This window comes from Lissotriton helveticus, chromosome 7 (assembly GCF_964261635.1).
Source record: "Lissotriton helveticus chromosome 7, aLisHel1.1, whole genome shotgun sequence".
Classification (NCBI taxonomy): domain Eukaryota; kingdom Metazoa; phylum Chordata; class Amphibia; order Caudata; family Salamandridae; genus Lissotriton; species Lissotriton helveticus.
Genome location: NC_136068.1, coordinates 868,261,465 through 868,287,845, shown reverse-complemented (window position 1 = coordinate 868,287,845; position 26,381 = coordinate 868,261,465). Strand labels below are relative to the sequence as shown.

Sequence of the window (26,381 nt, the reverse complement as noted above, 5' to 3'; positions counted from 1 at the left end):
CACAACCAAGGACCAGGATACCTCAACAGCCACCTCAACTTCTACGCTCCCAAACGCCAGCTTCGATCGACCAGCCACGCCCTCGCCGCCGTCCCCCGCATCCGAAGAGCCACCACTGGAGGAAGGTCCTTCTCCTACCTGGCCGCCAAGACTTGGAACTCCCTTCCGATCCACCTCCGCCTGACCCAGGACCACCTCGCCTTCAGGAAGCAGCTCAAGACCTGGCTGTTCGAGCAGTAGCGGACCCCCTCCCCCCCAGCGCCTTGAGACCCTCCGGGTGAGTAGTGCGCTATACAAATGCTCTGATTGATTGATTGATTGATTTTTACCCTAGTTTCAGACTGCTCACTCTGTCCTGCTGATGATCTTGACTCAGTAAAGATCGAAACTTCATCGACCCCCCCTAATGAAAATCCCCCCATTGTATATATTGTTGTGGATTTCTTTTTGTTGTCCGTGTGATATATCGTATATTTTCACTCTCACTCAGTCACGTTATGCACCTTATCACTCATTTGAGCACCTAAACGTAGTTGTGTAATACCACCTTGCAAATTATAATGATTAAAACTAAACATGTTGTCCTACAAGCTCTGTTCCCTATTTGATTCATTATCGATACAAAATAACTTTTTTTCGTGTCCTTGGATCTCAGTAGGCCACCCCTGAACCATTGTTCTATTTATATACATTACAACCCCAGGTTTGCTTAACGGGGTACCCTTGTTTTACCTAACCCCCCTTTGTAAATTGTGCATATGGATTGGTGTTTCCATGATTGACTTGTTTGACTTACTACTAAGTCTCTAATCCAGTGACTGTGTGCGCCGAGGGCCTCTAAGACAAATGCTGCTAGTGGACCTGCAGCACTGGTTGTGCCACCCACACAAGCAGCGTTTCAAAAGGGTCTCAAACCTGCCACTGCAGTGTCTGCACAGAGTCTCTACTGCCATGTCGACCTGGCAAGTGCACCCACTTGTCAGGCCCTAACCTTCCCTTTTATTACATGTGAGTCACTTGTAAGGTAGGCCAAAGGTACCTCCGTGGGCAAGGTGCAGTGCATGTGAAATGTAGAACATGTTCTGGTGTGTGTGACATGTCTTGATAGTGAAATACGGGTATTTTGTTTTTCACTATTGAAAGGCTATATGTCCCATAGGATAGAAAGAGAGTTTATTTATAACATTTCATAAATATACCTTTTCATTGGGACATGACAAAAAGGTAGAGTTTAGTAGGCCTGAACTCAGAATATAAAAATGAATATTTAAGTAAAGATGATTTTCATATTGTGTGTTTGAAAATACCACTTCTGAAAGTGGGTATTTTCTTGCATAGCCATCCTGTGTGCCTCTGCTGGTTGTGGATTGACTGTCTGGCTTTGGAGTGACATGGGCTGGGGATATGCATTCTCTTCACACAGCCACGGGGGTGTTTGAGGTGTGTCCTGCCTTTCCTGGATGAGTCAGGGCTGGGGTAAATAGATCCCTATGTAAATTGTGCATAGGGATTGGTGTTTCCATGATTGGCTTGTTTGACTTAATACTATGTCCCTAGTTCGCGCTGACTCCGACACAGGCCCTGCTGTGCGACTGCAAGAACCAACGCATCGTGGAACTGCGGCTGGAGAGATCAAGGCAGCATTATTGCCGCCACTGCATCGAGAACCGACACATCCCCAGACATGGCACCGAGGTGCCAAGTCTACAAGTACATCGGGCCGCAGGAAGAAACTGATGCATCACCTCCCCACACAGTAAGAAACCGATGCATCACCTCCTCTTCGGTAAGAGACCAATGCATCACCTCCCCTGCGTGGCAGTAAGGAACTGACGCATCACCTTCCCTGGAGCAAGGAACTGAAGCATCACCTTCCCTGTGCGTAAGGAACCAATTCATCACCTTTCCTGTGGCTGTTTTTGTTTATGATTTTGACACATCCAAGGTACTTTGTGTAGAGTGTTGTATCTATAGTTTGCTATGGACAGAACTGTTTTTACCTTTTAAAATTCATATCTTGATAGCTGTATGTTGGATGTTTGTCGTTTTGGTCTTGTTTGGTTTAGATAAAAATTACTTATTTTTCTAAACTGGTGTGGTGTCCCTTTGTAGTGTTGGTACTGGATTATAGTATGTGCGCACAAATGCTTTACACACTGCCTCTGAGATAAGCCTGTCTGCTCATGCCAAGGGGATAAGCAGGGTTTGTCTAAGGGCATAACTCCCTTACCCTAACCTTCTCCCTCCTTGGACAAAGGTGCAAACCGTTGCCAACTAGAGACTCCCATTTCTAACACAGTCCCACTGAGGGTTGTGACTAGTAAAGGATACATGGTGACTGCTCACAATCCTGGAAAGTCCATTAGGCGAGGTACTTTGCAGTACAAGCACCTGCCTTGACCTTCGCCAAGTCCTGAATGTCAGAAGTGAGATCTGCCCACCTGAGGATCCAGAGAGTCTGATGACTGTACCAGTGTCTCTGTCACCAGTGCCAGGTATGAACACTTCTCCTATATTGCTGCAACCTCACATGACAAGATTGATTCTAGCACCAAAACGACTTATTGAAGTGTTATGATATATATGTATTGTTTGTACTCGTCTCTATATTTAACAAAGGGGGAGATGTAGTGTCTTATGAGGAATTGATGACAAAGGGTTGACCCTTTTGGTTCCTGATGAACTCCATATCATAGAACAATAATGTAAGTCTGTGGGTGGGGGTGATAGAATTCATGATGTAGAATGTTCAGTTAATGATTACACACTGAAAAATAATGTTGTGTAATACCAAGCTCTGTGTGTGGCATGATCCTTTACATGTACCAGGGCTGGGGAGGACACTACAGTACTCAGTTCAGTTCAGTTCCAATGCTTTATTCGATTATTAAAAACAATCACAAAAGCGTACAGTAAAAAACACAATACAGACATTACAATGAGAAACAGTAACACGGCAATAAAGCATTTCAAGGTATTAAAACATCAGACTTTTCCTATGCAGAATGGCTTTTAGTAAAAAGGTAGCAGTATAAAAACAAATATCTGCTGAATCAAGTGCAAATAACAATTTCATGGCTTGGGCAGTAGTGTACACTGAATATTTTAAAAACATGGGTCTGAGGTAGAGACGGCGAAGATACATATAGAGTGGACAAATAAGCATAAAATGCAAGGTGCTTTGTCTAGTCTGACCATCACAAGGACAGGGAGAATGACTATGGAGTTTCATCTCTGGAAAGGCAACTAGGTTGTGTACAATACCAAGTCTAAATCGTGTCAAAACAAACTGGTGAGATTGCTTGGTTATGAATTTTAAATATATGGGCATGCCCTTTACTTCCAACTTGGTAGTATTATAAAATACATAGGTAGACATAATAATACATTTCGCCCTGCGCAGATCGGACTTAGTTTGGATAAAAGCGTCTTTGAGGTCCTTTTTCGATAAAGTAACGGCACAGTAGGGGTCCTTGATGATGTCGAGGTTAAACACGTCGCCATAAGAGGAAGAGACATAACTTAGCCAGGGGATCTTGAGGGCTTTATCCAGCTTCAAACAATCAGCGATAATCCGCCTGGTAAAGGTAGTCTCGTCTTTAGCCCATATTGACCTCCATACCATGAGCGGTCGTAGTCTCGTCAGATCTGACAAATAGCTCAGGCAAACCTCACTATGACACAGTATGGTAGGTGCCGAGGGAGGTAAACAGAGAAGTCTTCTTAGAAACCCATTCTCAGTAATTTGCAGTCCCCTATGCTGGCAGTGGCCCCAAATACCAGAACCGTACAGTGCAATAGATGCACACCTATGCCTGTAGATATCCACCATATCTGGTATGCAGCGACTCCCTAACTTTGCCGCAAAACGAAAAATTCCAGAAGAGCTTTTAGCCATTCTACTATTGACATTTAAAATCTCCTGCGACCAAGTCCCTTTATCATTAAAAGTAACTCCAAGGTAGCAGAATCTGTCAACAACCTCAATATTGTGATTATTAAAATGGAACGGTGTAACAGATTTTATCAGTTTACCACAAACCATGATAAAAGTCTTGGTGTTATTGATTTTCAATTTCCTTGTATTAATAAAATCGTAAAAAGTGTTCATACGTTTCTGGAGTCCGTTAGGAGTGCGCGAGAGCAGCACCGTGTCATCGGCATAAAGCAGAACTGGTACGGGGTAGCCACCAACCTGTGGGGAGTCAGCCTGAACTATCTTTAGTTCCGATTCGATAGAGTTGATAAAAAGAGAAAATAGCAGGGGGGCCAGTACACAGCCCTGCCTTATGCCTGACTTAACCTTTATTTTCTCGGTACATCCACCTAGCCGGCCAAAGCGTATCTGGGCCGATAGCTTGTTGTAAAGGCATGCCAGAAAGTGAATGATTGCTGGTGGGGCGCCCATACCCAGTAATGTGGACCATAGGAGATTATGGTCCACAAGGTCAAAGGCGCTCGAAAGGTCGGCAAAGCACAGAAATAAGGAACCCTTCTTCGCTCTCGTGTATTTCCCAATAAGGAGGTCAAAGTTGATGCACTGCTCAGTTGTCCCCAATCCTTTGCGAAAACCATATTGGGATTCTGCCAGTATATTGTTATCCTCTACCCATTCCTCTAGCCTCATCAGGAGAACCCTACTCATGATCTTCAGGGAGGAATCGAGAAGGGAGATAGGGCGATAGTTCTTGGCCTAACCTCTATCTCCCTTCTTATAAATGGGTATAATAATGGAATCACTACAGTACTCACTCGCCCAACTGTCACTCAGAATATACAATGGGATAACCACATGCCATGTTAATATTTGTTTTTGCAGTCTTCTTTATTCCTTTATTCTTCTTTAGATAATTCTTGGCGTGTGCCTCCATTTTTTCCAGGGAAGATAAATGTGTTGTAATGCTCCCCTTTTTATTACCATCCTTCATCTGCCCTAGACCCTTTCACCCCCCCTCCTCTCCAGTTGGAAGGTTTCAGTTGAAGTTTATTTAGAATGCTGAGGAAGGCTCTGTGAGGAGATTGCCCAGTGAGGTGAAACTGGAGACACTTCTAGACCCTTACTGAAAAAAAATATAGATGAGTAATTGTGAATTATATGGATGTTTTTCACCTAGGGGTTCTGAGGGACATCAAATAGACAATGAGAGTGAAGCTCGAATTGTGTATGATGTCAATCAGAACCCCAAGGTGAATAACTTCCCTGTAATTTACTATTTATCATTTTATAATTTTATGTTATGTATGGCCCCTAAAAACATCTGCCCATGCTTTCAACCGCTACGTAATAGCAGAGGCGTAATGGGGAGCCATACGTAACATGGCCTCTTTTATGTATCCCTGTCCCAAAGGTTAACCACCAACACCTTCCCTGTCTTCCTTGCCCCTACAGCAGCTGCTTTCTGCTTTCAGTCAAAGCCGACAAGCAGCGCTGCACTGACAGGGTCTCAAAGAGCCCTGTCAGACTGGCCTGGAAGGCCTTTTATTACAACACTACAGTGGGTAACCAGTTTTGTTATCATCTGCTGCTAATGTCATAGCATTGGGTTTTGAGACTCAGAAACTGAAATAAACTATGGAGGCTTTCTATGAGAGCCATACACAACAAAGCTCTTCTTACCTTCTTGGTTGTGATTTCTTCACCTAACTAATGACATCGCTGTGAAGACAATAAAGTTATTGTTTACAATTATTACTTTCAATAAAAGCCACAGTAGAAGCTAATAAACTTAGGGGACTTCTTTCCATACTAAAAATTTTTTTTTTTAAATGTTGAAGTTTTTATTATATTTCTATAAGAGGTTTGTTGCATGATTTACATGCCTAAGATTTTGACGGTTCGCTTGTCTAATGTCTTGTGCTCTATTAAATTCAAACGAGATTCTAGGGACACATTCGTCTCTGTTCTCTCCCTGTTATGTGCTGGTTCGCTCACTACTGTTTTTAAGATCGGCATTCTGAGTAACAGACGTTACTTACTGCTGCAGCAATCGGCACAAACTTGTGGCAATAAAAATATAGGAGAATTCAGTAAAACTATCTTCAAGGTATTTGGCTTCCGGAGATGTTTCGGGTAAAATAAGTACAACTTTGCAGGAAGAGATTTTGGTAGTGCATGTCTGTTACCTTACTTACGGTAATCACCTGCATGACGTAACTGATCCAGCAGCATCAGCGAACAGAAGCCAAACAAACCGGTGGAGAGTGAGCCCGCAGCTCCCGGAACAGCGCGCGGCCACTGACACGCAGCGCCAGCACAGGCAGCAAGCCCCGGCCAGGGACCCGCGCTGAGCAGCCATCCTGCCCGCGGCTCCTGCCTGACCCTGCTCGGCCTCCATAGCGAGCCACAAGGCAGAAGAAAAGACCCGGGAGCACAAAGGAGCAGAGTTTGGCTGAAGCTTATGGTGGCCAGGGAAGGAGGAGGATTAAAAAGAGATAATCATGGAAGAGCCAACAACACTCACGAGCAGAGAAAGGCGATGAAGAACAAGGGGGAAATTAAAGAGAAGAAGAGGAAGAAAGTCGTGGTCTGAGCTTGGACGCCGGAGTCGCCGTGCCTGGAAGAGCGGCGGCCCCCAGAAAGCACCGGCCGGAGCACCACCTCCTCTCTGTGGGTGCCTCTGGCGAGAGCACACTACACTGCTCACCTGTGGCGAGGAGCCATGCAGGCAGGCCCATCCGCGCTCTGAAGCCGCCTCGGGGAGCACAGGGGTCGGTGGAAGAGGCTCACCACTGAACAGGTTCCTCGCGGTACCAGGAGCTATGGCACTTACAAACTTTTGCTCGAGTGGTCCAGCTTCTCCCTAAAAGTGACGATTCGTGCATTGCGCACTTGGAAGCGCTCTGGGAAGCAGGGTTTGACAACAATTCATCACTTGTGGACTGTGTGTAGTTGCGTTTGTAGGCGCTATACTAGTAAGCCGCGTACAGAGGTACCAATTTTACTCTTTGATGGAGGGTTTTGTAGTGACATTAAACTCTGCACCCTTTCTCTGAGGTGGCGCGGAAGGGGCAAGCCCCGTCCGCTTTCCTGGTACAACTTCCAATTTTTTGACCAAGAGTAACATTTTGGGAGCTTTATGGGGAACATCGCCCAGTGGTGGAGATGCCGCGGAAGGAGCTGCCTTTGCCAGAGGGCTGGGAGGAAGCCGTGGACTTTGACGGGAAGGTGTACTACATCGACCACACCAGCAAAACTACCAGCTGGATCGACCCGAGAGACAGGTATGAGGAAATACCGGTTTACTGCCATTATCGGGCTGTGGGAGGCGGGGTGTTTTCCGCTGCGCTTTCGCTTGGCAACCAAGGTCGCATTTAAACAGCCCCAGGATCTGCTGAGCCACGAACGCCCTTTATGGCCCGTAATGTTTTTGTCATTTTTAGTTTTTAACCAACAACACAGAGGAGCCTGCGGGTGGACAGGTCTTTCTTTGTGTTATGTGCTTTTATACATTACTAACCCCCTGCCGCGACAACACACCCCTGTTTTGTGAACGGGCTCAGTTTGCGTGTTGACTTGTGAGGGGGAGAGGGGTGTGTAGGCCGTGCTCTGGGGGTCAGGAGCATGGGTGTCGGAGCTTTTAGGCTCCATGACCTGCGTTAATCTGCACTGGCTTGGACTGTGGGCGACTAGCTTTGTTTGTGGTCAGTTGCCATGAGGACCAGTGGCCCACGGAGAGGGGTTGGCCTCTCTTTATTGGGTAGATGCACATAATGTGACAACAGACGAGGACTGCCCCCTCCGTCCACACTTCCCATGTCCTACCTTATGTTTACCCACGGACATTACATGGTATTCAGTTCTACCCATGCCTGAAGGTACCCTGGTTTGCTGTGTTATGGAGCGAGTGGCGTAGCACTTGTGCCATGGGCCATACTGCAAAAAGAAAAATTGGCGCCCAGAACCGCTATGATTGGGGTGTAGTGGGCCTCTCAGACCCCACTGTCTGCTGCACTGTTGATAGTTGTGCTACTGTACCTGTTGCTGCCGATGTGTATTTAGGGTGGAGGAGGCGTCCCTGATTGTGCAAGATATAAACAGTTTGACAAGAAAAATTGCACAATACATAAAGTTGTAAACAGGGCGGTAGACAGAATTTTGTAGATAAAACACATTGTGAGAACGGAATTTGAACAATAAAACGAGTTCGATCGTGTGTGTGTGTGTGAACGGAGGTGGTTGAGGCGGCTTTACTAGGTTACTTAAGTTGGCATAGCACAGCAGTTGGACTAGCCTGGAGTGTTTGCCAATAACAGCCAACAGTTCGAAAAAATACCCCAAGGGGTCACCTGCCGCAAATATAAGCAAACTAGTTAATTGCCTAGCTCAAGCCCTTCACGTGTATTTCCAGTGTCGAGCAGAAATCAAACTAAGATGGAAAAAGGTTGGTGATGCAAATTGCATGGTTTTTCTAGGGTGCTAGTTTCTATCTATTCCAAGGCTGGCCGTTTTGGATCCAGAATTTTACAGAAAGATTTTAGATGCCAAATATTAATTATAAAGCATATCCTTGTGTATCACCTGTCATCTTATTTATGCATACTATGTAGAAAGCCACCCGAGTTCTACTATACATAGGTTCCACACTTGTCACTCCCAGGGCCGGGCGCGGCCAGAGTAGATAAATCAATGGGTGTGGAGCCACTCGTGGCCTTCACTGACACATAAGAAGTGCGTAGTGCAGCTGCCCTCGCTGTAGTATGGACCATGCTGCATGTGCATGAACCTCCTCAGCTGTCATACCCATATTTTTGCTCATGCTCGCTGTCATATAATATACCCATCATATGTTCATAGATATGAAAAGCAATTGCCTGCATAGTACATCATTGACTGAAAACAGCATTTACTTTGAATGTGGGACCAAGTAGAGGTCTTTTAGGTTTTCTTTGCTTATACATATTGCGGGTTTTGTACCTGGTAGGTCAGAGGTAAAAATAAAATGCTGATACCTAAAAAAAAAAAATCTGTCACATGAATATCCTACATTCAAGATAAAAGACTTTATAATTGTACTGTTTTGGGTGTCTATATAGTACTTACTCCCCTGATGTGGGGTCTGAAGTGCTTGCCTGCATGGGCAGCAAGCGACGCCATCTATGGTATATAGTCGGAAGGGTGTTGTTTTTGTTTTTGATCCTGTGTAGGAAGTATTTCGATGTTGTGTGTGATGGCCACAGAGGTGTGCTTATGCTACAGATTGCCTTGTGGTAGATGAAGAGATGTGAGAGGTAGACACAGCCTTTATGGTTTTCAATTAACTGTCAGCTTTGAACTGTTGTGCAGGTCCCTTTTAGGAATTTTTTGTGATCTTAATCTACCTTAGCTGGTGACTACTCTGGGTTGTCCAACCTGATTTTCTATTTAAAGGTTTTGTTTCTGAGCAGGCACGATTGAAGAAAGAAATGATGAAGGAAATCTGCTTGATTGGCTTTGTTGCTATTATCCCATATCTGAATGTCAAAGTGAGATGTCTAGAAGGGGTATGTAGCTGGTTGGGACCTACAGTGTTGGACTCGATTAGAGCGGCTGATTGACCAGCTGAACGTGGCAGACCTCTTCAGTTATTCCTTGTCTGTTCAGTTAGTGATGGTTGGTTTATTGTCCGATCTAGTACTGGCCGATGGGCAAGACCAATACCGGATATGCAAGTGTAAGACGGTTAAACATTGCAAGGCAGTTATTGTGCAGTGGGTATGAACTACAGATGGTTCCCGACTGCTGGGTGTTATGGTATTTGTGTCGGCCAGAGAGATATATATGAATTGACATTTCTGTGTACTACCCAGGCTAGCCATGGGTCCGCCCTTATTTATTAACCTGGATATAAAAAGTTGTGTGCTGGTTGGGCTGTTGCATATCTATCGGCTGTAAACTATGGAATGTACTTGAGAGTGCAGTTATCTTTCCAGGATCTGCCCCAGATTTGTGGGCTGAAATAGTTATCTTTCAGACAGCCATGATTTCAACTGTCTCTTGACGGTAAATGTCGTTTACAACGCGGTGTTTACACCGCGATGACCTTTACCACGCTGCCATTACAACGCATGTCATTACTACGACTTGTGCTGGATGGCGTTCTTGGTTAAGGAATATTGTGATTTTCTATTCCAACACCTTCCCTACTGTTACGTGGGCTGGAGTTGGAATAGAAAATCATAATAATCCTCAATCCGCACCCTCCAACGCAAGTCGTTGTAACGACTTGTGTTGTAAAATCCGTGATCAAAATGATCGCGTTGTACTATCATACATCCCTTCTGACGTGTATATCCTCTTGAATGCTTCATATCTTGGCTGGTAATGAGTGTCAGAGCTGAGTTGCTTCTACTGTGCAAGCAGTGCCTCCCATGGATTTCTTATGCTCAGACAGTATGATGATCTGTGGTGCAAGCCTGGAGCACAGTGTCCTGTTTTGTTTGAGTTGCTTGAATTTACCTAGTAGGTATAGCCGTCCTACGTGTTGGCAGCCGCGGGCCGTGGAGGGAGTTACGGTGGGGCAGGGAGGCGGGAGGGGGAGGGGCGGGGTGGTGGGTGCTAAAAACCGGCATATGGATAATTGCAGGTAAGTACACAATTTAATTATTAAAACGAATTTCGTAGCGCGCACTGCATTGCAAAATGCGATGCTGTGCGCGCTACAAATTTTGTTTTATTAATTACATTGTGTACTTACCTGCAATTATCCATATGCCGGTTTTTAGGTCCCTCCACCCTGCCCCTCCCCCTCCCCGCCTCCCTGCCCCACCGTAACTCCCTCCACGGCCCGCGGCTGCGTGTTGGGTAGCTCTCTGGACAATGCAGAGGGTCTTGAAATTGTTCGTCTAGCCAAAGGTAGCCAGGGGAGTGATTGAAGGACTTGATTCAAGCTCCCTCTTGGGTGAGGTAGTGCAGGAGTATTGAGGCAGCTTTTCGCATTAGTTGTATTTTGTATATGATGAATCTGGGCACGCTCAAGTATAGACTATTGGTTTAGTCAAGCCTGGAGATTAAGAGTGTGAGGATAGCTTGTAGCTTTTGTTGGTATCCAAGGCATGGTAAGATTCAACACAGTGTTTTCTTTGTGTATAAGGCAATATTTGTGACATTGTCGACGTGGTATCAAGGATAGGCAATGATAAATTCTGAAGCGTGAGTAAACAGATACTGCCAGATTTTGATTCATTGATGCAGAACTTTGAGACAACATTGCTTTTTGAAACTGAAAGTGTCAAAGTTTTAAGGGGACTAGTGCTTGTAATGTATTTCCGTACTTGTGTATCACGTTTTAGGGCGCTTCTCAGTTGCAAGGTAATGCCAGGGTGGAGATGGTGAAACTGCTGGGCGACTTTTTTCTGTTGGTACTTAATTACCTCCTAATTAGGAGTTACACACGTCGGAGCTGGACTATGCAGTAAATCTGCAAAACATGGAATCTTTCTGATTTTTCTAAACACGTTTCGCCAGAGACCTGGAGCGGTTTTCAAATGAAAAATACAGTGGGTCATTGTGAAATTTGCACACTACTTTTAATTGCGAGACAGGTCCAAAACTCCATATTCCAGCCAAGTATTATTTAACCCACTATCGGGACCATTGTCCTTTGACACATCGAGTTGCTGCTCAGTTCCACAGATTTGGAACTTTCAGTTTACAATAGGAGTATGCATTTTATTTCCAGTGGGAACTGCAGTGAAATGCATTCTGCCGCGATGACGACACTTGCTTGTTGCTGAAAGTAAGCTCTCGAGTTTCTCTGAATGAATGGGTGAATGACCACATTTGTACGAAGCAGCCTTACAACAAGACGTCTCGATGGTCTTTTTTTCTAATGCATTTCGAGAGTCAAGTTTTAAAATGTTTGATATCTGTATGATATGGGAGCTGCATCGCTTTGTCAAAGCTTTAATCATATTGCAATAAATATACAGGAAAACTGAGGTAGTGTGTTTTAAGTACACGAGTCGGAAAATGTAATCTTACCGCCTTATCTGTTGAGAGCATGAGTGTTGTAACCCAAGTACAATTCAGAAGGAAACATTAAATCTCAGGACATTACGTTTTTTTTAACTACACAAAAATGAAGCTAATAAAAATAGGCACCGGACTTGCACGGCAAGTCTCTTTCTTTGAATTGTTCTACGATTAAATGTAGCGATCAGGGGTTAGAAAAGAGTAGCTCAGGGCAGGGCCATACTATTTTAATGGCTGTGGTCTTATTATGTTATATGCTTGTGTTATATGTTGCACATTTTATCCGTGATATGGTGACCCTTTCGGAATCTAGGCTTTTTGTGCCTTTCTGGGTTGGGATTCTTGTTGACACACCCAAGGTGGCCGTGTGCTATTGTATTTGTTTCCTCTCGCTTTGAGTTGAAGTCGATTTTATTGGATAATGGCTGCTGGGGTTCGACTAGGCGAAAGTGCTGCGGATTATATTGGACAGCGGCCAGCTGTATCCGGTTTATAGATCGGATGCAGAGGTTTCTATATTATTGGACCGGTGTTGGTGAGAGTAAGGGTGTCTGGAAGCAAGAGGGGTCCCCAAGTCCGGAATGTCAGTCTCAGCTTTTTAGATTTTGGCACTTGCAGTCCCACAATTTTAGGTGGGGACGAGTAAAACCAGACCACACAGCAGAATGCAAAGAACAAAGGCAGGACTGGCTAAAGTTCGCACAGCGACGTGCTTGCATACAGACAGACAGTCTTAATATTCTGATGGATCAGACTTCTGAAACATGCTTTTCTGATGTGCAATACCACTCTGTCGTTTTCAGGAGTTGGTGAATACGAATTGCCTTCCCAGAATCAAAATGCACCCCCTCACATATTACGCAGTGAACCTGGACTTTATGGTTGAGTGCTCCTAAAATGATTTGCTCCGGTGTTCCATTATCAATGACGTAAAACCTATTTGTCCGTGTTTAGTTAAAACTAAGGGTGAATGAAGTGCAAGTAAAACATAATCGCTTATGAAAATCTAAGTGGTGAAACCCTCATGCCAGCATGCCTCTGAGGCAGCAGTTGAACTTTGCAGATCCAAATAATTGTAATAAAAACCGGCAAGCGATGGATCAATATTCGAAAAACAAAATTACTTCATATATCAGGCATGCATGCTTATAAGCAAAATTGACAGAGCAGACACACACACAGGTATTAAGATGTATCCTCCACTTAGCTCGAGTCGAGTGCTGCAGCGTTCACTATTGCTTTTTGTGTGTGTGTGTTTTGTTTGCCCCTCTAGTCGTCACAGGCAGGTTTGTCTTGGGTGATGTGTCAAAGGAATAAGTGGAACTCGCCATGTTCTGCTTGGCGCTCACCCCAGTGCTGGAGCAAGGCCAGAGAAACCTGTCTTCTCCACCTGTGCACGTTGTGGGCGTTGCAGCACGCAGAAGGCTGCAATTATCGGATCCAGTAGATAATGTTCTGGGTAAACAAGCAGCCATGCCCTGGTAGCAGCGGTGGGCACTGCATTTTGTCTAGATGCATTCTTAAGGAACGCTTGTCCGGTGGTCTCATGTCACCTTGGACTTTAAGCCAATGGGGCTTTCCATGCTGGGGTTTGTAGACGTATGAGTTATACAGGGAAGATTACAGAAGCAAGGCACAGTGTATAAGCTGTTGACTCGGTTCTTTCATATAAAAGCCCTGGTTTGTTTGCAAACGTGTAGAATCTGTAGTGTAAACTAAACACACCAGTAAGCAGTTGTGCTGCAAAAATGCAATCCATCAGAACGTGTAGAAACATGCAGAGGTTCTATGTTTACTGCAATTACCTATAGGGTGGAAAAAATAAACGTGTTGCCATAAACATCTCCTTTCTGACAATCACTTTATAAAAACACTGCAGAAGAACGAAAAGCAGTTCCCTGTCTCTTTGCTTACGATGTAGCTGTAACTAGTTTATATCTAAGCAGAGGAACAAAAACATATAATTGTGTGAATCCGAAGGTTAGAAAGTTTACTGAAATATTATTTTCTGTCAGTATGCGACACGATGGGAATGATTGCTGAAGAACTACTGCACTCCTACCGCTGGCTTTAGTAGTCTCACGTGACTGTATGTAATGTCTGATTACTTCAGATGTTTCAGAAAATACATTATGTTTAAGCGGTTATGGGAAGAGAGAAAGTCTAACCATAAAATGTCCTCTTCTATATGTTAAAAGAATAATGCAAGTCACCTTCGTGCTCCAGTCTGTATAGAGGAACTCCACCTTCGTCCTCTATATGAACACAAAACTACTCAGTAACTTGCATTAGCCTTATACTGTATGACAGCAGGTACTTTATCTCATATAAACTGTGTGTATATATATATATATATATATATATATATATATATATATATATATATATATATATATATATATTCTGAATGTAATAATATATGTGCAGAAATGTATGGCATCCGCATTTTGCTTTCTCTAACAGGTGTCGCTGTTTTGTCAGGAACATTTGTAAGCATTGTAGAGCAATTTCAAAGCCACCCTTACTGGAAATGGATGTGCTGGTCAACTTTGTGAACCGAAGTAACCCAGGCTTCTGTCATCCTGCCTTGCTCAGGTTGGACATCTTTTAGTTGGTTCATAATTCCCCCAGGGAGATGCAGTAGTCTGTTTTCTTGATGACTTGTCCCCTATGTTTTAATGTTGTATATCTGTGGAGACAAGTCTTCCTCTTTGATTTTAATTCCAGTCACATCTTCTAGACACTTTGATATTGAGAAGTTACTTAAAAAGAGATGTCAGTTAATGATTCACATGATATGATTTTATGAGAGAGGGATTTTTTTTAACTAGAACTGTCAACCTCTGAATATTCTCTGAGAGCCTCTTGTGAAGATTCCAACCCCACCCGCTCAGAGTGTTTTCTTTAATCACCGATGTGAACAGAGCATAGGTGTTGATAGCAAATGAGAGGTGCCATATCAAGCAAATCTGCCTCTGTTTCTTGCTGTTGCACAATAGACGTTGTTTTTCCTGCTTTTTCTTTGGTGATTGACCCCTCTGTATGTTTTCTGTGGCCTCTCTCTCTCCTTTTTTTTTTTTTTTTGTGCTGCTGCAGCCTTTCTGAAGTGTTCCATAAATTTAGCTCCTCTTCTTCTGAGCTAGCTGTCACCATGCCTACTCGGTTGTTGGTGGTGGTGGGAGGGGGGAGGTGATGGAGTGTTGTCTGATTATTTATGTTTTGAATATGTTGAACACTTTGACAATAGTTCATCCAGTTAAAACCTGGACATCAAATGTAAGTGTTGCAGAAAAGATTGACTGTGTGGCCTTCACATGTTCCTTAGGAGGAACCTGAGGCTAAATCAGGAAAGGGACAAAGCTCACCTCAATAGAACTGGGCATACCAACATACTATTATGAAGTGTACAGTTACATTATGACTGGAGGGCATCATTGTGTTTCCTTTTGTAAGAGCACCAATACTTGAACTTCAAGATACTACTTAGCAAAACAATTCTGCCCATAGTGGCAGATCAACCATTAATATCCACAGTGGTGGACTTATAAATGTCCCATTTCTTTACAGTTGATTGAAGCTATGGCAAAATCAACATGATGTTGACGGGGGTTAATTAATTTTTGTCTGGAAACTTTGGGTGATCAGTGTTGACTTCATAACATCTCTCCCTGATCATGTTTTCTCTGTTACCCATTTTTTTTAGGTCTGGTATAGAGGGTACTTTTATGTTTTTTCCCCTGTTGTATATAATAAAAAATATACGTAGAAGAACCTTGGGTCTTCCCTCTTCAGCCATAGGTTTGTTCACCCCTCACTCACTTTGTGCTTCCACCCACCACTGCACACATCATGGGCCAGCCCTTTTCACGCATTGCCTCTTTTATATCGGGAGTGAGGGCCCTTTGATCACTTGCATATCCACCTGAAAAAAAGTGCATTTCAATGCCAAGACTGGTGGGCCTATGCCTTGCCAAGGTTATTTTCCTTCCATTCTTTATCCTGAAACATTTTTTTTAGACTCCTCCTTTTTGGTTTAATCTATGATTTTAGATGAGATTAGTAATTTGCTTTAATTGATGTTTTTATTGCATGCATATAGCCGCCACATTTTAGGCGTCAGACAGTTTTCTTTTTCTTTTACTATTTAAAAATTAAAAACGAAAACATTCAATTATTATTAACATCTGCGCTTCTCACCGGATTGCCGATGCAAAAAAGGATCAACAGAATCTTGGTTTTGCTAAGATTGCGGAGCGACAAATCTCCCATCTTGAAATTGAGAAGAAGAATACCATTTCTGAAGTATTTTTTTCAGACATAACCTGACTTTTTCTAGCAAAATGTTACATTTACGAGTGCGTATCTTATACAAGAATCACAAAGCCAGTAATGTCTACATTATCTGTTTTCAATTAGCTAGTATTTAATAACTATACCATTAAAACGCCATGAAAAGATGGCACTCATGGAAAAAATGACTGTCATCGATCTGATCAAGAGCATGGAGTTCAAACTTTATGAGCAAGGCAAAGTAGTATAAGCTTTGACATAGGTGTGCTTCACTTGCGGAACCACCTTAGTTAAGAAATTGACCTAGTAAAAGAAGGGTTGAAAGTGGTGCAAAATTAATTCATCAATGCAAAATCGAATGCTTTTTGTAGGTCCAAAAATATAGGTTCGGTGGGCGATAAAAGGAAAAAAAACATAGAAACAAAAGTAACCTTTCATGATTTTTCTACCTCCATGCTTGCTTACTTTATTAAAAGTGGAAACTCCACATGAACAGAGCTTCTGAAATGGGAGTCTGTCAGCTTCCCTGTGAATTCCTGGCATTTTTGTGTGTACATTTCCACCGTGATATTCGAGGTGTATATTTAATTTGCAAGCAGAGCTATTTCTTGATGGGCTAAACGTTTTAACTCGCTTACATGTAGGTGTATCTTACTCATTGAGAATGTTGAGACTTTCTCTGGAAACCTTTGTAAATTGGGCCTCTAGCTACACTAGAATTGGTATTTCTGATGACCGAGAATGTTTTTTTGTCTTGATGCAAAGCCAGTAGGCGAGCAATACCTTCAGAGCACAAGGAATTCCTGAATCCAGATTTGCGGTATTATTTCCCCAGAACAAGAAGCGGGGACAAATACATGTTTCTTCGGTTTCTGTGTGTATAGCATTCATTCTCCTGTTGAAATGCTGGATTTCTAAAGTGGTTTTAGCTTTCTCTATTGAATACCTGAGGTTTGGTATTGTGCACGATTTTGCTTTTAAATAATTATGTGCTAATATTGTATTGTGTAATCTCTGTCTTTTATGGCCATACGTGGCCGAATAAAGTTTCTTTGATTGATTGATTGAAATGTGGATTCTATTGAAAAGGTTTCCGTGTCTTTCGCTTGTACTTTCTTTACATATATATTTTTTGATAGCTAGAATGCCCCTCTCCAACCCCAAAACCTCATATCTTACCACTTCCTCTTTCATAGGCTTTCTGTTTTTAAGTCATCTGAAAGGTGAAGTATACTTGCACTACACTAATCCTCTATGGGTAATGGAGTAGCGTGCTACTCGCCGAAAAGCGCCTCGACGAAGTAGTAAGCGCTATATAAATGCAATTACAATACAATACAATACCATAACGGTGGGTCCAATCTGTGGTTTACTGCAGATGACCTTGAAGTTTAAAACAAAACATAACATGGCAATAGAGCTTTGCAGACACTCAGCATAGCTGCCAAGGTTTCAGATTGCCATGTGTGACATTTTAAAAATTTGAGTGAAATTATGAGTGACATTTCATCGACTATGAGTGACACTTTCTCGCGAGCAAAATTCATGCAATTACTCTACCTAACCTGTTGTACAACATTGCAAGCATAATGGCATTGATGCAGTGCACCAGAACACGACGTGCACTGCTGAACATTATAAACTGTGGCACCGGCCGCGTCGCGTGCGCAGTGCTGCGTGAGGGCTGACTTAACTGGCTGTTGTACAATATTGCAAGCTGGCTTAAATGCCTTGATGCACCAGAGCACGTGCGCACTGCTGAACATTAATAGAAATAGACTGTGAATAATACCGGTTTATCCTATAGCTCTTCAAAACACACTCGATCGTTTCCTAGCGCCCTGTATAATAGGTGCTAATGTTATCACATAAAAATAATACGCATTGGAAGGCAATGGCGACGTACAACAAGACATTAAAGGAAAGCCATACCATAATGTGAGCCGCCAGATGTAAGAAGATCGGACCCGAGGAAACCAACTGTCTGATCTTGACAAAGTGGCTCATCTCTCATATTTTCTCAATTTCGCTATTTGCCAATTGTGATGCATTCATAAACAAACTACCGCATCATGGCTCAGTGAGCTGAATGCTCACTGCTGACAAAATGTAGTCATCTAAACGTGGCGAGTTCCAGTCTCGGCATTCCATCACTCGCACGTCAATACATCTGGGATCATAAATTTGCGTACTAACTAACAAGTGCAGGTGAAGTTCAGAAACGGCAGAGACTGACTGACATCTCATCACCGGCGTTGCGTGTGCAGCCAGCGCTGCGTGGGGGCTGAAACTTTACTTACTACTTGTTGACCACCTGCTGCTGTCCAGCCACGATGTGCAGCAGTGACTGCCACTACTGCCAGGGCACTGCCTGTCTTCATCTCCAGGCAGGGCTGCTTGCTGCTGCCTCCACTCGTCGCCGGTCACTGGCCGCACTCCTTTCCTCGGCCGCCCCGCCCGCGCCGCAATCGGTTTGCGGCCCCCTAGCATGAGAGAGGCTGTGGCAGGCTGCACTCTCAGATTTAAATCCCCCGCCGCCGCTTTACTTCCGGGCCGTCGGATGTGAAGGCAGACTGTACCGCCGCACATCCGGCCCCCCCTGTGACACCGTCGTCGGTGATTGGCTGCAGTATCACCGGTCGGGCCTAGAGCAGGGCAGGGCACTGGCAGGCCGGCCCCTGTGTCATGAGCCGCGCTGGCGCCGCAGGCAGCCGCACCATTAAAATTAATGTGTGTCGTAGACGCATTCTGTTTCCAGGGCAACAGGCAGCTCCTGGTGGCAGAGTGCAGAGTCTATACATTGCAGCGCTCTCAGAGCTGAGAGCTGCAGGACAGTGTGTGAGTGTTTAGGAACATGACGGGCAGGCCGGCGGCGGCGGCGCACCTCTCTCGGAGGGAGCAGCAGAGAGAGCCCGGCCGGGCACAGTGACAGGCGCCGCTGGTATGCGTGATATTGCATTTCAGTGCGGTGATGCGGATCACCGCACTGAAATGCGTGAGCGTCACACCTGTTGCGTGACGCTTGGCAGGACTGACTCAGCCTGCCCCCATATTCGATCTTATGTTACAGCCAGGACAAATTGCCCTATCCTGGTATGCCAGATGAGACCAAGAAGTTCAGTTTGTATGCTGCATTTCCTCTATGTTAAAATGATTGCTTCTGTAACGCCCAACATAGTGTGTATGAAGGAGGGTTTCTCTTTGTTCTAAAACAGGCTTCACTGACAAGTAGCTCGTGAGCTACTGGTAGCTCTCCAGCTAAGTCTAAGTAACTCTCATCGGTGCAGCCCGACCTACTAATTCAGAAGCTTCTTCTTGGTTAAATTAATATTTGTATACCAAAGTTGATAGATTGTATTCGAGACAAAATTGTGTGTATTTTCTTAAATTAATAAGCTGATGTTTACAAAAAAAAGGCAGAATTTCCAATATATATTTAAAGCTCCTATTTCATGATAATTCCTCTGGCATGGGGAAGACTTTACAGTACGTTGATACCATGGCATTGCAGCTAGGGCTGTTATGCATTACCCATGTAGAGGCATTCAAACGGACCAATTGACAGTCTTTTATTTTCTTTGTCATTTTTTTTTTTTTTTTTTTTTTGCATTATTGTTGGCAACCTTGCCTGAAGTACTGCATCGATCACTGCTGGTATTCTTGTATATGGTGGCCGCTAATGTATTCTTGTCTGATGTGGTCACTATTCAACACTAATAATATTAGTAGGTCTGGATGATTTTCATTGAACTGAAATAGCTCTTATTACAGAGAAGGTTGAAGTCACCCTGTTCTAAAATCTAAAAGCCTTCCACGGGATTTAAAATAGTTGTTAGAATGTTAGTCCTGTTTAGGAAGGAAAGTTGGGGCCTAGAATAACCATTTTTCACACCAAAGTCAGTTATCTAAGGCCAGACAGACCATTCCTATCAACCTGTTGAGTAGTGCTTCTGTTTTATTTATCACCGGATTCCAGCAAGGCCTTACCATCTTGTCCTGTTCGTGTAAATTCTTCTTAAAAAAAAAAAGGGGTCTAATTCGGGAGCTACCACCCTTGGAATTCCCGATTTTCCCCTGCTGTGACTGCTGTAACTGTTGTTTCCATTTAGCTACTTTAAGGGGCACACTTAAAATTATAACTGGCTTTGCATTTGGACAGACAAAATGGCCATTAAGACAAGAAAGTTCAATTTGTATTTTTGATCCTTGATTTCCATGTGTTTTTCAGGATAAAAACAAACACTGATTTTACAAAATGCCTGCTGGTGTCCTTGCCTTGTAGTCTGGTGTGTGTGTCAATGCTACATTTTGAAGATCTAGGTTGACATGTCTGTTCATGAGCCTTGTTGTGCCAATGGCAAGTTGTGCAGATACAAACAGTGCAAAGACCAGTTGGGTACCTTTTCATTAGATGGTGCTTAATCTGGAACAATTCTGGAACTCCTTATCTATCTGGGCCAAAACGACTGGCTGTCTGTTTTTGAAGTACCAATTGCTTTAAATAGAGCAGCTCTTCTGCATTAGCAATGTGACCTCGTTTGGTGACCGAGATCTTCTTTCCGGTCTTACTCATGCTTGCAACCTTTCACGCAATAGCACATGAAAGCGGTGCACATGTGCACAAATTCATTTCAGAGCTATTGCTTCCTAATGGAGAAAGTCAATATTTCTTAAAAATAATATATTTATACGAAAGTAGCATATTATGTGCTGTATTGTAAGTTTTAAACAAAATGGGGCCCATTTTGAAGGAGAAACCTAGCTTTACAAGTCTCTTAGGACTGAAAATCCCATGATTTACTCATGTTTGTATGTGTCTCAAAACAGATTGTGCGAAAATGCATATCGTAAGCCTATTTCTGTAAATTACTCCACTATACAAATCCATACAACATGGAATAAATAATTAGAAAGTACCAGAATCCACCGCTACGCTAAATGCTCTTGGGATGGATAACACCAGATGAATGCAACATTCCCAATGATATTGTAGCTGTGTATTGCATGGAGTTCAGTTCAGTGGATTATATGTCGGCTCAGTGCTTGAGTTTATCAAAAGCCACAAGTGGAGAAGTGTGGCTCACTGGTTAGAGCGGCAGACTCTGAAGCAGAGATCAGGCCCGGGACCAGGGTTCAAGTCCCGACGCGGCAGGGTCTTGGGCTCAATGTCCACTGACTCGATAATTCTCGCCTCGGCGCCTACTCTAATCATGGGTCCCACGCTGCAACTCTGGGCAATAGCTTGCTTAATCTTCACAACGGCCCCTACAACACTGGGATGCCTGGCTTCACCTTGGGGGTGCCCAGGAGGGGCATCTCACATGGAGAGCCAGGAAGGGTTCCACAGCGTTATACAGCGCCGGGACGCCCCGTTGGGGCAGCTGTGCGCTTTACAAAATACACTACATACATACATACAAAGAGAAAGAGGGTGTTTAGAACATGTTTGTTTCTGATGGTAACATTCTCAAAACAAGATGGGATGCAATTTCTCTACATACTCCAAGAACCCTAGAAAAATATGGTGAAAACAATTGTTCTTGCCAGTTATTTCTATTTGTTCAGTCATTGCTGATGGATGGATGCCTTTAAGACCTTCATTTCAATCTTATGAGGGCAATGTGCAAATCTTTATGGAGCTATAGATTACCCTGGTTATTTGGGGTGAAATTGGCATGTTCTTGACTTTATGAATCCGTTGGCTACAATGAGAAGAAACTGATTACGAATTGGCTGATTGAGCCCCCGTTTGACACTGTCACACTCAAATAACACTATTGGCTAAAGTAGGTGGTGGAGCTTCTTCTTGTTTTTTTTTTTACTTTTTTCTTTCTTGTGGAGAGGAAGTTCTAAACCTACACTCTCAAATTTTGTGAGTTATTCCAATTTTTGAACACTAATTAATTTCATATTCACACACTTCCTAGTTCATTGTTATTGTTAATATTTATGTTCTATATAACTTAATACTTTAATGCATCCTTCCGTGCTTGAATAGTATTCCTTTTAGCTACAATTGCACTGATTGAAATCCTTCTTAGTATTAACTTTGCAATAATGCTACAAGCGTATTGATATACATGCAGTACTGTACTATATACTCAATAAGTTATAAAACAAAATAAAAAAGTTTTAAAAAGTAAAAAATAATGCCATGACTAAAAAATCGAAAACAGAAGCTAGATGGTGTTCAGGTCGAATCTTACTGATTTAAGTCACAGTCTGAGAGCAAACGAGAAATATCCTTATCCTACGCCTTGTTCTAGCTTTATAAGTGTCTAAAATGATTTACTAGGTAGGGTACACTAGCTTAAAGTAAAATGCCTTCCTATTCAAGGTGGATTATAGTAATTACCGGTCGTTTGAAACTGACATTCTTAACTTTTTGAATATTCAGAACATTCATTATTTCACTCCAGTATCTCATAATCCTGATCTTCCAGACATCTTTAAGTGTGTCTAGCGCCGTATTCAGAAAAACGAAATGATCTCGGTACTAGAGAACACCTCATTAGCACCAGTTCATTAACAGAACCCAAACACGCCTATACTCTTATATTTATATGATATTATCGTATGTCACATTTAGCATAGCAAGGGTTGTTATGGGTGTGGAACGCCCAATTTCTAAACTGTGTGGGTCAGTTGTCATCACACACAACATAAATATTCAACTTAATTTACCCCTATCTCCCAAGCATTTGTTTCTACCATTCTTATAAGTAAAATGTCGCAGTTGAATGCCAATTTACCGGGGTAACATGGCACACAAGTTCACTGCTGATCAATTTAAGAATCTGTTTAGCCGATATGAAGAAGACACTGATTTTCATAATGTGTAAATTGTACATTTCCCTGGAAAAAATGAACAATATATGTGCAAAACAAAATTCAAACTGTGTTGGCAAGGTCATGGTTCACTGCAACACTCATTAGCCTCATAACAAAGGTTGGTCTACTGTAGTTTCAGAAACACAAATTCTGAGTTTGTGATCTAAAATTTCAGTAAAAATATTAGGGAGGTGAAAAAAACAAATTTTTCTCCAGTATGCATTTGAGACGGAAGAGTGACTGCTTCCTATTCACTATTTTGTCTGCCTTTGTATGCACGTGTTTTAAAGTAATACAATATGTATCAGAACCCCTTTCAGAGGGTCACAACGCAAGCAGTAGTTACTGAGCCCAACCGTGGCGATAACACATGCGCAAGAACTTAGGTCCACGGGGTCAGGCTGCCCAAACTTAATCCACTTCACCGGCAGTAACTTAAACAGGGACACTACAGGCAGATGAGTTCCACGCAGCTCTCTGACAGCGGTCGCACAATAATTATAGACCTAGGTCAGATGGACTACTGGTGGAATTTTATTACACCTATAGTAAGCTGTTTGTGCCGAAACTATTACAGGTTTACTTGGCGGAAAGGACCAAGGGTGTCTTGCCAGACTCCATAATCAAAGTGCTAATAGCGGTAATTCCTAAACTAGGGTGGAATCCCAAGGATGTACAATCTTACAGTCCACTCTCGATCCTCAGTATAGACTCTAAGGGCAAATTATTTTCAAACAGGTTGTTGCCTCTCATGGGAACATTGGTTCACAAGGACCAAAATGGGCTTATGCCGAGTTTGGAACTTGATGAGTAATGGCTTTCAATATGTTGTGCTGGTCACATCTCCTTGAGGTCTTGTTGGTCATGGGATTTTGACCGACATTTGTTGCATAGATCAAAATATGATCTCATCAGTTTTCGGCTTCAGTTAAAACAGCCCAGACAAGCTCCACTCTGTTCAGTATACAAAGGGGCATGAGGTAGGATTGCCCACTATCGCTGCTGATTTTTGCATTGGCTATGGAACTCCTGGCATGTAGACTTCGAATGCGGGTGGAAGACTTGGGGTGCGTGCATTTGGAACATGGCACGTGATATCCCTGTACACAGAAGAGAGGATGATCTACCCACGACGCTCCAGGGAGTCCCTGTTGGCCCTAATGGCAGCACTGGAATCTTTTGGGGACGCATTGGGCCTAAAGTTGAATTCTAGCCTGTTCTCTATAAGGCCTGTGAGGGCCTTGCAGAGCGAGGGGGGCTGCATGCTGGGCTTTAATAGCAATACAATACATTTAAGTAACCGGGAGTCCGCATATATCGTACAGAGGCTGTCTTATTAGAGGGAAACTTGGGTAGAGCACTTGCATCGATTTGGACAACCCATTCGTTTTTGAAGGTCCTTGCCATTTTCTCAAGTGAGGAGAGTGGTGATAGGCAAGATGCTCATTTTGTCCCGGCTACTGTGTTTTTTTTTTTTTGCATTGGTGGTGCTCCTCCCTTCTTTAGGGCTCTGAACGAGACACTCTCAGACTTGATATGGGGTGGTGGCAGAAGATAGCTTACCCTCTACAAGACGTAGGGCCCACTGAGGGAGCAGGAAATGGGTGCTCCTAATTTATTAGATGTACTACATGGCGGCACAGCTTCAGTGGCCAGTGCGGTGGCTGGGAGCAGGTCCCTGTGCTTAGAGAATTGATGTACAGGTGGTCATTCTATGTAGATCAGTACTGGCCTAGCTACTGAACCCGACCATTCGAACAGAATCAAACACTGCATTTATGTCCGCTGCAAAGAAATGTTGGACTAAATATCTATATAAGCGTGGATCTCCACCCCCATATGCACAGTATTTGGTGTTATGGGCTATCCCTGAGCTGCGTGAGACTCAATAGGTACACGATGTAAGCCCTTGGAGGAAGTGGTAATCACAATGTTTGGAGAGTTGTACGAGTAAGCAATTTTGCTAACTTATCAAGAGTAGAAAGAAACATACAGATTGAATGCAGGCCATTTTCTAACATACAATACCTTGGTACATGCAAATGAGATCTGGAGGGGTCGGGGGGGAGAGGAGCCGCAGGTCTCGCCCTCACTGCAGGGTGCCCTTACCTATAGTACAGTCCATAGGGCCTACACAGCCTTGTGTAACCCCCTTCGTTGCACAAGCATCCATGGGCCACCCAATTTCCAAGACGTCATAAGAGGAGGACCTAGTTTGGGACGTCGCAGATGATCAATGGCAACAGATTAGGGTGCAAGTCAAATGACTGTCAAGAAATCCGAAATTTCAATACACGCAATTTAATTACCTCCACTAAGCGTATCTTATCCTAAAACTCTTGCACTGCATGTACCAGGGTACCTCATCGGCCTGCCCAAGATGCCAACAGTCAAAGACAGGATTTTATCATATGGAGTGGGCATGCCCTGCTTCCCTCGACATGTGAACGGGTGACGGGGATAATATTAGACATAGTTGGACGGATACTATCGATCATCCTGATCAATCCAGTCTGCAGCAGCTAAACTGGCCCTTTGCAGGCAACGTGGATCCTCCACAACACTGGCTCTAATACAGCTACATTGGCTGCCCATAGTGGAAAGGGTTCATTTTAAATTCCTCTGTCTGGTTTTCAAAGCAGTGCATGAGTTAGGTCCGGTTCCTATGCAGGAAAGGTTTTCATGGTATTTACCCCACAAGGCAGCTACGTTCCTCTAGTGCCGGTCTACTGACGGTCCCTAGATTTAAACGGTCCAGGTTAGGAGGAAGGGCATTTAGGGTGGCTGGTGCTCATTTGTGGAACAAACTACCCCAGAGTCTAAGGCAGTCCAGCTCCTTGCTAGAGTTTCGTAGGAACCTTAAGACTTGGCTTTTTCCCAAGGTTTAGTCCTTAGTCTCTTTTTCTTTTTTCTGTTGTGACCTGCTTTCCACTCTGGTTTATTAGTCTGAAGTGCCAGGATACCCGTGGGGTGACAGACCGCGCTATATAAGTTTCAAAATCAATCAATCAATCAATCAACCAATCTATGTCTGCTTGAACTGATGCCACAACTGTCTGAAGGTAGAAACGTACATAGAACTATTTACCTACCCATGCTGTTGTTTCCAGCCGTCGGCAGTGTAGGACTTGCTGCGGGACCTTAATAAATGGGCAGGGTTTGGAGACAGGACGCAATGACTTCTGAGACTGGCAGAGGGGAGAAGAGATCCAGAAGACGCATTATGGAATAAATATCTTTTTTTGGTTTGTTTTTTAGTCCTCATTGCGCAATAACTGAATGGAGTATGTTCAACAACAAGTTTACCATG

At 43.4% G+C, this 26,381-nt stretch overlaps 1 protein-coding gene across 1 annotated transcript in view; it reads left to right on the top strand.

Annotated features, from left to right (window-relative positions):
- Positions 1 to 6,164: 6,164 nt before the first annotated feature.
- Positions 6,165 to 26,381, top strand: part of WWC1 (WW and C2 domain containing 1) — a 385,050-nt gene continuing 364,833 nt past the window's right edge. The window contains exon 1 of the mRNA XM_078653391.1: positions 6,165 to 7,221. Within this exon, the coding sequence (XP_078509517.1) occupies positions 7,103 to 7,221 (119 nt within the window). The 5' untranslated portion in view covers positions 6,165 to 7,102. The remainder of the gene's footprint in view (positions 7,222 to 26,381) is intronic.